This window comes from Phaethon aethereus (genome assembly GCF_964289735.1).
Source record: "Phaethon aethereus genome assembly, chromosome: 1".
Classification (NCBI taxonomy): Eukaryota; Metazoa; Chordata; class Aves; order Phaethontiformes; family Phaethontidae; genus Phaethon; species Phaethon aethereus.
In genome coordinates, this window is record NC_138575.1 from 103,893,295 (window position 1) to 103,907,072 (window position 13,778).

The window sequence follows — 13,778 nt, forward strand, 5'->3', positions numbered from 1 at the left end:
AAAAGCAGTAGGGCCCTATCACCAACTCAGACACATGGTGTTTCCCAGTCGGGTAACTAGAGGACTGATGCTCATGTTCCTTGTGGGCCATTGCTTTGTTTGGAATATTTCAAATTTCTAGGAATGAATCCATTTAAAAACATCAGCGGACCAGATTTCCTGGGCTGCTAAGCTGTTTTGTCTATAGAATGGGTCCTGCATGGATGGCATGAGCCACAGGCCTGATCTGATACATGAACATGGGAACAACACTGATGATAGAAATACGGATTGACCAAATGGTGGTGAGGGAGAGGTGAACAACAAGAGAATGACTAAGTAAGATTAGCAATGCCAGTCCACTTCTGAGACATCTCCATTCCCTTCAGCGGCTGGAGGAATGGTGAAGGAAAAGCTTCCCCTCTAAGACTTGCCTAGGAAACACTCATATTTTAAAAGGAGTTACTTTTGATAATGAGACGTTGTGAAGGATGGGCTGGGGAAAAGTCTGGCTTACCAAGCCTTTATGACTACAAAGCATTATATTCATTTTGGCTTGAAAGCTCAGCTGTGTTCAGGGCTGCGTCCTCCAAAAAGATGTTTTTCAAGTCAAGAGACTTAAGGAAAGATTAGCAGCCAACTGTTCTTATTCGCATCATTATCCAGGTGACTGCATTTCCTGCTCTCACCACAGCATACTGACTTGCCAGGGTAATGCCAAAGAGTAACAGTTGTAGAGTCCTAGAAGTCATGAATTTGTTGCACTGTGCATTGCAGTAATCTAAAAGCTTAACATTTTTGAGATGGAAAGGAGGGGAAACTATCATTCACGCCGCTCGTTTCATTTCCAAACTCATGTTTTCCTCTGGGGAAGGCCCTGTCTGGAACAGATATTAGAGCCTTGGTTAGCATGAATTCTGGGGGATTTTGTGATGGGAGTGGCAGGAGTTCACCTACTGAATAAATCCATTCTGCCACATTCCTCTTTTGTTTTACAAAAAGTTTTACAGGCTTTTTCTGTAAGTAAATGGCTGGTGTTTCCCAACGCCAGTGCCTACGAATGGCTGCTCTCTGTGGACAGGTATGGAAGCTGTGCATTAGGACGATGGATTGCTTCCTTAGTGGCTGACTGTCATCTCGTAACTGTGCGATGCGCTGAGCCATGTCCTATTGCTGCTTAAATAGGGTAGTGCATTCGTTAGTCATCCTCGCATTGCAGAGGGATGCCACCTCTGTATGGTCCAGAGGTTTTCACAGTAAGCATTGAGCCAGTCTGCAGCTGTCTAGCTCTGAACAGCTCTGCCTGTACTCTAACAGGAGCCCTCTTGTGGAGGGCTAACGCAGGTGATCCTGGTTTGTCTCGGCTCCGCAACATTCTGGTTTACGTTTAGGATTAAGAAGCGGGAGAAAAAATCAGTCAAATCTTTTCTTCATGTCCTTCAGGTTTCTTATCCTGTGTGTTCCGCACTGCAGTCCCCACTGTTCGTTGTACAGCAATGCTTATTGCGTTGACCCTTTGGCTCTCTGAAAGGGGATGACAGCAGTAGAAAACTCTTCTCAAGAAGACTGACAACATAATCCTGTGTGAATGAATACAAAACCCCACTCATGCCACAGAAGCTGTGGGGCGGTCTCGTTACAACGGGGTTGCTGGAATTCCAATGGGGAGGACCCTTCATGTTCCTGCAACAGGGCAGAAGAAAGCCGGCAGCGTTGTGCTGCTCCAGCATACCAGTTCAAGAGTTCGGGATCCTCTGGCTTTGATGGTGCCTCTATGAAAATCAAGGGGCCTGCAGAGCCCTAGCAGGTAGCCCATGCCCACCTACCCCTTTAGTAACGAAGAGCTGGCCTTTGGGAGACCCCAGACCCAAACACAATCTGAAGTCAGGCTGTGCCTCCACGTTGCGACTGGGAGCAGCTAAAAATTCTTTCATATTCAGCCTTGTACAGGTATCTGCCAGTACTGTTCTTTGTGCTGGAGGACTTTGGATTTGCACTTGACCATTACAGATACATGTCCCTTCTCCCCTAAAGAGGCAATAATGCACACACTTTCCATGAAAAAGCACCTTGAGGTAGGACTATATGCCTCATGCTTATTTTCAGTGCTATGAAACTTTTTAGGGAATGATACATACTGACGGCACACCCAACAGCCAAGTAATATTGGTTCTCTACGGCAGTGGCGGAAGTTCTCGTAACCTTTCTCTCCTTGAAAGGATGGCCTCACCAACCTGGGTACCAAGGTACAGCTCCTCCATTAAATTACTCAAGAGATACAGGAGCACATCCAGCACCTTTGCGCATACACGAGTACAAGCTTTCATACTCATTCCTTCCTACCCACACTTGTAAAGTCACATTTAAATTTCTGTAATACTCAGGTTAACTCGCATGCGTCTACTCTAATGAAATGTAATTCACGGCCTCGCTTCATAAACACAGGTCTGCTTTTGTTTGTACATTTGCCTAGGAATACTTGTTAGGGTAGGCTCTCCAGATCCTTGGGAGTCTCTCAGGGCCATAGGGATTTACTTTGCATTGAAGAGCGGTCAGGCATTGGCCACAGGCTGACCAGGGAGGTGGTGGAGTCACCATCACTGGAGGTGTTAAAAAAACATGTAGACGTGGCACTTTGGGACATGGTTTAGTGGGCTTGGTGGTGTTGGGTTGATGGTTGGACTTGATGACCTTAGAGGTCTTTTCCAACCTTAATGATTCCGTGATTCTGTGATTCTATGAAGACTGCCGCGTTCTGTCAGTGTTTGCTCTACCCAGCCAGGACCGGAAGCAAGTTCCCTACAGGATGCTGACACTGGAGAGGACTTATCTGATCTGGGGGATATTCTTGCCTACTGTGTAGGAAAAAGTGGTTTCTCATTTTGAGGGGAAAAGAGGAAAAAGCTCTAAGCCCCAACAAGCTTCCTAAGCAAATCTGCATACTAACCTAACTCAACCCTGCCCTGAGTTTGACAGGTTTGCTTTTCTCTTTTGCTGTGTCCCACTGCAAGCTGTACCCATTCCCTCACCGCTCTGTCCATGTGTATAGTTAGCAGGGCAGACCAAAGTCTGAAAGCCCCATGCCGTCGTCTTTGTGGGATGTTTTGTTTCTTGAGCTGTTTATCTCCTAGGACACAGCAAAGAAATATTCCATCCATTTCACTTTTTTCTAGCAGGTCCGTATTGAAAGAGAAATTGCTGCATGAAATAGGAGCACTAAAAGCAGTTTACAGAGGATTGAGCTACAAGGGGCTAAGGGATCAAGTCACTAGTAAAAGATAAGACACTGCTCCCTTTTTACTCCTGCAGAGTCACACTGCCCCATCAGCTTTTTAACTGCTTTTCCATTGTAAGAAGTGAAATGGGAACTTCAGAACATTCTTATGGAATGAGAGAGAAAAGGAGGTAAGGTGGGTGATAAGGCAACAATACTCTTTGCACTTGTGCATTCTGGTTGCAAGCAGAAATAGGTGACACAGAAAGCAGCATTTCCAAAAGGCAGCCTGACCTGCAATAAGCAGGACTTGGTGTATGGGCAGTGGTGCCTCATGCTTTTCAAGCTTCCCCTTCTTTCAGTCTACGCTTGTTCTTTCCAGCACAAACTACTGGCATCTTGCAGGCTCAACACCTTCTTTTTGTATTTACTTTGCTCATTTTCAACATTGTGCTTCCTTCCCTGCTATAACCATGGTACATTTCCACCTTACCAAGCACACCACAGCTCTGACAGGTGTACTGGCACCATGTTTTCCCTCTGACTATCCCGTGCCCTACTTCTGCTCCTGACTGCTGATCGCACAGCCTCCTGGAGATGGGTTTCTCTTTTGCACTGTGCCATAGCTTCCTACGTCACCACAGATTCCTGTGACACTTTAAGTAACTCCTTCTAAAGGAAACAAAAAGTTTCACTGACAAATATGTCTGGTTTTATATTCTTGATAGGCAGGTTATTTGGTTTATTTTTTTCTTAAGCACTCATACTATGAACCATGTTTTCTATTGCCTTATGCTGTATTCTGTGAATTGCACACAAATGGTTTCTGTGAGACCTTTTCAGCTTAATATCTGGGTCTTTGTACCAGGTGAGCTGCTCTGTTTATCACAGGTATTTTGTACATAACATTTTTTTCCTTGGGTTCCTCCTTTAATTGTATTAAAAAATAAATGGTAAACTCAGTTTCCCTTCCTCAGTAATAAAAGACGTCTGTCCTACGTGCTGGCAAGTGGTAGAGCCTTTCAATTATTCACATGAGACCCAGTCACCATTTCTCAGCTGCTAAAAACCTGCGCTGTGTAGCATCAAGGTAGGTGATGCAGCTGGTTGACAATGCTGTAACAGGTACAGCTGGCATCAAGACACAGCTCCATCTGGTGTGCTCAATAGCAAGGACAAAATGTCACTCAGGTACCCAACTTGTAACTTCCACATATCTCATGTCTGTCAATTTGTCAGTGTCTAACTGAGCAGTGTAGCTACCGTGCTCGACACTCAATTTGCAACAGGCCTTCCTTCCCCTCCCAAAAAGGGAGGTTCTCTGCAAAAGAAAATCCAGTGTTAAGACGTTCTCACTGTACCCCTCCTACTTGTGTGGAGGACTGATAACTTCAGTGCTGTGCTTGTGCCAGGGCAGGGAGTCAGAGTGTGAAGATATTTAAAAAATAAGCTCTGAAGCAACTCTTCACTCTTCGTTTGGACAGTGACATTGAACAAAAGAAATGAGGAAGTGGAGGGAACTAAATTCAGCAAGAAACAGAGCAAAAAATGTCTGCTAGTCTTGAGTGTAGATGGAAGTCTCTGCTTCCCCTTGCTAACATGCAGCATAAGGACATCTAGCAGCCCTCCTTTCCTTACACGAAGAAGAAATCCACACAACTGCTGCTGCACCTTGGCTCTGCCCACCCTCCCATGGAAGAACATCCCTGCATCAATGGTCATAGACACAAGAAAATTAGTATTCTTTAGACATCACATCTAATACCACTAAAATAGGAATAGGGAAAGACTGAGCAATGACACAGCTAAATGTCATCAGAACTGCTGTACAGGTAAGAATGTGGGATATTGGGTGGTGATGTAACAGAAAAAAGAGGGGAAAAAAAGAAAAAGATAAAATATCGCTGTGTAACCACAATGGCAAAAAGGTGACTCAGAAAGGCCTGCTATTTTGTTTTTTGAGGGGGCAGGGGACAATAACACTACTGTCACCAATGCATGCTGAGCTTAAAACAGGAAGGCGGAAGAGACATATCAATACTTCTGCTTATCCAGATCCTTCACTTTCACATAGAAAAGGAAAATCAAAGCTGGTTGATGACAACCCCAAAACACACATATTTCTTCAATGGAAAAATGAACTACATTGAGGTGTTCAAAAAATAAAATGCTCATTTCAGAAGTCAGAAAACACAACACCTTCCTGGAAGCATGCTGTGCCAAAAATCTGCTTTGGGTGGGTGGAATATGCTCTGTGGTTATCGACTGTTCATATTTCAATCAACAGTAATCAGCTGTAACAGAGGAAAACATTCAACCAGAACAGACTGACTACTCTTTCCTTGTGGGAAGCAGAGGTGAACCCCCTGCCTGGATGCAATTCTCTCTTACAGGAGAGAAAGTCCAACAAAGAAAGGGGCAGAATTTTGACCTTCTGCTTTGAGGGAAATGGTGATGGGCCACCTGGCCCTTCTGGGAACTGACCGTTATCACGTGAACTTCAGCCCTACCCACAGGTAACAGCTATGACTTAACAGCTGATCTCTGGTACAAAACAATACATAGAGCTGGCACCCTCCTGGCTCTTGTCTTTGTTACTGCCCCGAGAGAGAAATGTCTGACACCACCACCGGACTTACTGCTCTCTGGAGGAATCCTGGAGCTCTTCTCATGGGATATCACTAAAGTACATTTCCCTAATGCAAATATCGCACTCACATAAAGTACATACTGTACTAACATAAAGAGCTTACAGACATAATCACCACTGCTAGATGGCTTTATTGAGTGTCTCGAACCACATTTCCCCCAAAGGTAATCCCCTTTCCAACCTTCAGATTAAATTAGAGGATTTTTTATTGTTGTTAAAGCTGTCCACAGAGCCAGTTCTTCCACCATCACCACCAGAAACCAGCCAACCTTCCTGTGGCCCCCTGAGCCACACTTCTATTGAGGAACCCAAAACATGTCTTCTTCAGGGTATTTCCGTATCATCCCCAGCTGCTCCAGCCTTCCTCACCGTTGACTGCAAAATACCCCAAGTACTTTAGGCACCAAGTGCGTTTTGCTGCAAAAAGCCCGAAGAAACCACCATCAGCAAAACAGCACTGCTCCCAGCCAGGCCAAGTCAAGCTGTGGGGGTGGGACAGCGAGAGGAGGAGAACCGCTCGCGCTCGTGCTGCCTGCATTGTGCTTCGACAGCAAGTTCTCTGGGTTTGCCTGAAGAGCAGCTTTCACCAGAGTGTAATTAGCTTTTGGAAGGAGGGTACCTTTAGCATCCAAACTATTCATAGGCTCCTTTACCTTGAATATTTCTACATCACTGGTGGTTTGGACATTTTCAGTAGCAAAATGGGTTCTAGGGGCTGCCCTCACCCCCTGCCAAACCGAGATGACACTTCCTAGTCTGCAGATTCTGCACTTCCACCTTCTCAGGTGGAATGGGTTTGGCCCTTCAAAGCTCTTGTGCAGTGGTATGCATCCACGAGCAATGTTTTCAGCAAAACGCTTTTTCACAAGTACACAGGATATAACTGCCTTCACAGAAGACTTCCATGACCCCTTGACTGAAGACTTTTATGAGCAGAATCAAAATACTTTGTAGCTGCTTACAACAGTGATCTGGGGAAGACTCAGTAGCTCCTGGATTCTCTTGCTCTCTCCGTCTCCGGTCCTCCCTGGGTGTTGCTTTCCATTTGGACTAAGACTTCAGTCACACTGAGCCTGGATTGCCTAACGAGAGAAGAGAGAGTGCAAAGTAATTTTATGCCTATATCCTCCTGACAAAGGCATCACTGCAGAATCCCAGCTCTTGAAAAGGTTCTTCTAGAACTGGCACGGTTTGTGAGTTTTAGTAAGTCACGCCACAGTCTCATAGCCTTTTCTCCCCAAAGCCTCCAGCTGTCCTCTTTCTTTCCTCTCTTTAACAGGGATGGAAAGAAAGTAGCAATGAAGGAAAAGACAGAGCTCTGGCTTCTCTCAATATTGGTAAAGAAATACTAATGTGCTTGTCCTGCTTGTCTTCTTGGCCACTGCAAAAGTGAAAAACTGATGCGGAGTTACTGGGCCGGGGTTGGGCAGGAATTTTGAAGAAAATACCTTGTTACAAAACAAGCAGCAACATCTAATACTGGAAGGACTAAACCAGCAGTTCTCAGACTGGTGTGTGAAACATAACAAAAGCCAAGAGCAGCAGAACCGAGGTTCAGAAAACCTAGTGTGTCAGGGTTTCTTTACATGCTTGAACCACACAGACCTACACACACTTCTAGTCAAAGACTCGAACTGGCAGAGCTGTGCCTTACCACTCTGTTGCCTTCTGTTCATACATCTCCTGGCGCTCACGATTTCTCTTCTCCTGCAAGGTCTCACCAGCAAGCTTCTGCATTACCATTAAGAGGCCCCCTGCAGGGATCCTAGGGGAGGAAGCAGAAAAGTCAGAAGTCACCCAGGGGACACACAACAGTAATAACTTACTGGCATCGGCAAAAGGACCATGTCAGGGCTAGCCACCAGATCAGTGGAGCGTAATGTTCCCCAATACTCGCATCACACTACAGACTAAGGTACTCCTCTTCTACTGTCAGCCACCAAACACAGCCTGTCTTCAGCTGTGATTCACTGTAGCCCCTTTGGTAACGTATTTTGAATTTACTCATTGGCAGGTACCCACAGGGCAAAGGGGTGGAAGGATTTAAGGTGCCCAGACAAGCCCTGTAGGTCACCTAACCCATAATTTAGACAGTCACATCCCTGCTTAGCTTCTGTCCAGCTCTGGACGTACTTGTGTTTTCACTGGTAAAGCTCCCCAGGCAGCTTCTGGGCATGCCCACAGCTCACACCATCCTGACAGTGCTAAGTAGCACATATAAAGCTCATTCTTTTGTCCAAGCTGGATCCCCAGACTCTCTCGTGAGGATATTCACAAGTCAGTACTTTGAGAAGAAATCCCAGTTCTGTTTGAAAAGTGAGACTTCTCCTGAGTTAAGCAGTCATTGAGCCCCTGAGAGAAAACCATGGGTTCCTCCATGTCCCAGGCAGCTTTAGGAGATACACGACTGCAAGATATACACGAAGAGATGTGGCCTTGGGTTGTGCAGCCCAACCACGCAGCTTCTTCCTCAGCAGTTCCTAACGGCTGCTGCTCCCCATTTTGGCTTTGATGGAGCCTATTTTGTAAAAAGATCATTTTTACACAGATTCCTAACCTAGGGGCTGGCAGTTCCCAGGGTACCCCCTTCTTCAAAAGGTGTCATAATGACATCCAACACCCTTCACGCACCACCTGGATTCTGATTTGCTACAGGAGCAGTTGCTGATGAAGCTGAGAAGGGAGCCCAGAAGCTGTGTCTTACACTCCTGCCTTTACCCACAGAAAACACAGTTCCTTAAAACAGATTTCCAACAGTTTTGTGCACAACTGTTGGGTTCATCAGTGACTATGCCAAGGAAGGGGGACAGGAGACATGTCTATAACCCATCCTCATAACTTCCTATTTAACTGTAGTTAGTGTCTCCTCTAATAAGTAAATAGCAGCAAGTAAGATGCTCTACTGAGAGCACTGAGTTCTTATCACTGAGAAGGCAGCAAAACACAAATCAAGAAAAACAGAAGGAAAAAAAAAAAAAGTTTAAAGTTTGGAAGAAAAGTCATCATGATGAGGTCCCAAGAGAGGTACAGAAAATCCCTCAAGGCAAGAGAGGAAGGGAAGCTTCTGTACCTCCACCTATGATTCAAGGTTTGGTGTGTGCGGCCACTGTCTAACAAACACCCTTAAAGAGCAGCTGTGTCTTGATCATTCATCGGCAACAGTCACAACTCACCCAAACACTGCTCCGAACATGAAGCCACCTGCCAGTCCCTGCAGGCCCAAGTGCATTCTGAAAAGGGCTCCTGTGAAGGCTAAAAAAAAACCACAGACCACTGAAACCACAAACAGCCCCCCATCAGCCATCACATACAAACAGAAGGAGCTGCTTTGCGGCATTTCTCCTCTCTGTGAGCCAACATCTACTTTTAACAGAGCAGAAAGCAAGTGCTGTGGCCAGCGGGAGGGACCCTCACCATACAGTCACCATGGTCTCTGCACTATAACGTTGCACAAAGCTCCTTCTGCTTCAGAAAAACTCCCCAAGAAATGCTAAGAAGTATCTATGAAAGTAAAACGGAGCTCTCTCCAGGCTGAAGCATGATCCCTCCCCCCCTTTTTCTTTTACTCAACAACAGCTAATAAGAGTAGCTGCCATGTAAGTCAGAAAAGATCAGTGAAACACATATCCCACTGTAAGGGCAATAAAGCCTGTGAAACTGAACAAGCAGATCACCTACCTGGAGCCCTCTTGCCAAAAGCGGACATGCAAAACTTAGCGTGAAAAGGGTAGTTTATAAACAGCGCACTGGACTGTTATAAAGAGCAGAAATAAGAAATGCTTTCCCTGTTAAATAGGTGGCTATGAGAGCAGGTTATGCACCAAGTGTTGCCTTAACCCTACATAAGCATTTTTCACACAAAAAAACTCCAGCAAGTATTTTGAAGATGAGCTGATAACCACAAAACTCCCCAATTATTTCAGAAGGCACACTGCAGTTAAACAGTGAAGCAAAGTCACAATGGCAGTCAGTAGAACGGGAAGCAAAACCCAGAGCACAGAAGCCAGAGACCCACTCAAATCCAAGAGATACGGATTTCTGCTTACGCTTTTCTGCTTACAGCCCTTATGCATAAAGAGAAAAGTACAGAAGGTTATAGCAGCCTTACCTCCTGCTGAAGCAAAATTACTGATGGTGGTTTTATTGCGGTACACAGTCAGACCAGTGCTCACCATGCTGCAAAGGTAAGGCACAGAAGAAGTCGGCAGTTGCACATGGAAAAAGACAGGTAGCAAGACACACCCTGAAATAAAGCTGGATGTCATTAAGCCAATCCTCAGGTTGCCTCTAACTGCCTTGCTGCCCATCTATCCAGAGTGCACACGCACCAGCCACAAGTGCCTTGATTTCTGTGACTTTACCGCAGGCAGCTGCACGGACAGAGGCCAGGGAATACCAGGATTCCCAGCCTAGGCCTGGGCTAGTTTTTCTTTCTCTTTTTTTAATAAAAGATTTTTTTTCCCCATTGTATATTCAAGGATAAAAGGAATTTGAGCAAGGAAAAGGTCCTGTCAGTCAGCCAGTTCCGATGCAGGACCTCTACACCTGGAAGATTAATCCACATGTCGGTAAGATCTTGCCTGACAGACAGTCCCCACCACTAGAGCCAAGTCACACTCATGATGTCAGCAGGGTCACCTACTCTCATGGGAAGAGATTTCTCACCAGGGTACGTACACCATCTCCTCCAAAAACATGTTAAGCCCCAAAACACTCTGTGTTCTCAGCTCAGCAGCCACATCCTCCCCAGCGCTTTAGCGAGCCTCCTGCATGACATCTACAACTCAACAGCGATCTTCATCTCCTTCCCAACACTGTAACATCACCCCAGCCTTTGTATAAGGTAAAACCAAACCATTTGGTTTTAAATGGCCAAACTCAAAATTCACACAATGGCAGGATGAGATCCTCAACTTGAACTTCACAGAACAATTAATGCTGAGTGGCAAATATCTTCCTTCAAAGCCTTTTACCAAGTGGTGGTGAGAAAGGGCGCTGATCAGACTGCAGGGGGGACATCTGGTGGAAGACGACGAGGTTACATGTCAAGCCCAGGAAAATCTAAATAAATCAAAAGCTCCAGGAGAGAAAGCCAACAGTATGCTAACTAAACCTAAGAACAGGTACTAAACCAAAAGGAGACAAAAAAACCAAGCCAGATTGAGCAAGAAATTCAGGAAGGAGCAAAAAAAAATGCGGGAGACAGAAATATAAAATAATGCCTGTTAATACCGCTGGTATCTTAAAAGCAGGAGGAGAATGTAAACAGAACATACCTGCAGGCATAGTCAATGCAGGTTTCGGACTACACATAAATTTACCACTACGAATGTCAGGGAAGGAGATATTCCTAGTTTAAAAGGGCTTTAGTCGGAAGAGCATGCTTAGTTTGATGCTATGTTTTCAGAAATGCACCGAAACATCTCAGGGAGAAAATCAGGGAAGCAGAACACTCTCTCTGCGTTGGCTGTGCATGTAGGAAAAATGTGAAGGCCTAAAGAGGTACATACAACTGGCAGGTCTGATGTTCAGCAACTGCTTAATAATAAGACAATCATCTGCAACCACTTGAGGACTAGAACAAACAATTGTAAGTAATGCTAGTGTATACAAACTAGGAGTAATGAGACATAACAAGAAGGAGAAAAATTAGCGTGGGATAGAAAGCTCTTCCAGAAACAGCCAACATACTGTAACACTCTCCCAGAGAAAAATGCAAAAAAAGAGAGGAAGCCAAAGCAGAAAGAAGCCATCAAGCACAGGGAAGAACAGTACTCGCATCGATAACAGCATGGATTAGAAGTAAGGAACAGAGCTTTTCCTGTTTTAGTTTTTGTGTTCGTTGATAAGACTTGAATTCTGGGATAATTACAAAAGGTTAAATCCTCTCCATGTTCACGCCTTATCAATCAGACTCACTGTTAACACAACACACTTCAAGCCCCAATCAATCACCAGTACTCTCTCAAGGAGTTGCGAGCACTGCCGGCACAGAGGGCTCCTTGCCACGAGTGCTTAAGCATAAGCCAGCTCTTCTCCCACTGCCATCAGGAAACACTTACTTGAATACTGTCACAAAAGCGGCTACTCTCCAGCTCCAGCGCCAGCCGTAGCGGATGAAACCCCTGAGACCGGCCCGATGTGCAGATTGCTAGTGGAAGAGAGGAGAAAGGTTACAGATCACAGCACTGCTCCTCCTCGCCAGCACCACCAGCCCCCTGCAACCCAACCTGGGGTATTCCCCACGGGTCATGGGTCTGATGTCACTTGGGAATGATACCCTGACCTTTAAGGATGAAGTCGGCCATCTTCGAGAGGAAAAGCCACTCACATTTACCCGAGCCACCAACAGCAAAACCAAGGACTGGTTCCAGTTTGTAATGTCAACTGGTCTTTCTAATCCCAGTGCTGAAACACAACTGGGGAGCCAGGGAGAGCTTTCTGAGGACAGTATGGGACAGTAATGGAGAAGAAAGGAGGGGAAGAACTAGAAACTAGTTCTCAATTATTATGAATTTATAAGTATTAATAAATAATAATCATTAATAAATGATAACCATAATAAGTAAATAACAACCACCTACTTTAAATGTTAAGAGACCATCAAGCTCTGCAGTGTAGCACAGGCGCTTAAAAGTTTGGCAATAAGCGGCTTTAAAAAGATGTGATAAACAGAAGCTTCATAAAAATTAAAAATATTCCAGTTAATGCCATGAAAGAGAATAAAATCTCTCTTCCAGTGCCTGTGGTGTAAGTGCTTGGCCCAGGTGCAGATATGCAGAGTCAGCAGAAGGACAGAGTGAAGCCAGGCACTGATACTTTGCAGACAGCTACGTTGGGGCCAAATCTAAATAGTGAACAATGTAAAATTAGGCAGATTTTTAAACTGTTTTTTTCTAATAATCCAGGTAATCAGCATTTTAATTGACGAAGAAACCCTTAAATGTTCAAATACATCTATAAAATGTCACCAATGTCCTTTGTTGTGAGGCATAGCAATATGCCAGAAGAATTTTAAGTGGTCTTTCAAAATAACTCACGTTAATAAGATGACACCACCAGTTTGACAGTATGGAGTGAAGTCTCCTGCCAACATACTAAGATTTAAAAGCCAAAAGGCTTTTGAAGACAGACGTTTAATTAGCCATGTAACAGCATGGTAAATGTTGTTACCAGCTTTTTCTGTAAGTAAGGACAAGCTCTTTTGAGTTAACCAGAGGGCATTCGTGTCACACGGAAGAGCCGGGTCACACGACAGGTGATCAGGCAGACCGTACGTACTTATACACGTACGTACTTACACACCTCGGCCTTTCTGCCGCCAAGAGCATCAAGGCGCGGCCGGCCCGCAGGGCAGCGCGCCCGGCACCGTGCCGACACAAGGCCGCTCGGCCGCCCGCGGACTCTTGGGCCACCGCGAACTGCGGCCTCCCACGACAGCTCCTTCCGCCACCGGAGGTTTTACGAGGTGTCCACAAGCCCCCTCCCCCGCCTCCCCCCCGGCGCTTCGCGGGTGGGCTCTGCCGGGCCGCGGAGCTCGTACCACCGCATCGGCGCGGTTCTGGAAGAGCTCCCCGTGGCTCCTCTCGATGAAGGCCTTCCGGGCATGGTAGAAGGCCGGCAGCCCGCCGTATACCCAGCCGATGACTCCCCCGGTGAAGGCCGACTTGACGATGTTCACCGTTTCCTCCGGGAACCGCTGCCGCTCGCTGCAAGGGAACGGCAAGGCCGGGCTGGGGCAGGGGCGGCATGGGGCGGCCCGCGGGCAGCGCCAGGCCCAGCGCCCGCCAACGCCCTCCCGCAGCCCGCCCCGGCCCCGGCCCGGTCCTCACTCGCGCCGCCAGAGCTCGCTGAGCCGCTCCCAGCCCGTCTGCGGCGGCGGCGCGGGGCTGCCGAACTGCGGCTCAGCGCTGAGCCCCTCCGCCATGGTCCTTC

General features: G+C 46.3%; 1 protein-coding gene across 1 annotated transcript; it reads right to left on the reverse strand.

Moving 5' to 3' along the window:
* Nucleotides 1-6,825: 6,825 nt before the first annotated feature.
* Nucleotides 6,826-13,770, reverse strand: TIMMDC1 (translocase of inner mitochondrial membrane domain containing 1; the record flags this gene model as incomplete). Its single annotated transcript, XM_082012949.1, has 7 exons — nt 6,826-6,925; nt 7,498-7,608; nt 9,017-9,095; nt 9,952-10,019; nt 11,906-11,994; nt 13,387-13,552; nt 13,676-13,770. 7 exons carry the CDS (start codon nt 13,768-13,770, stop codon nt 6,826-6,828), a joined length of 708 nt encoding a protein of 235 aa, XP_081869075.1.
* Between the last annotated feature and the right edge of the window lie 8 nt (nt 13,771-13,778).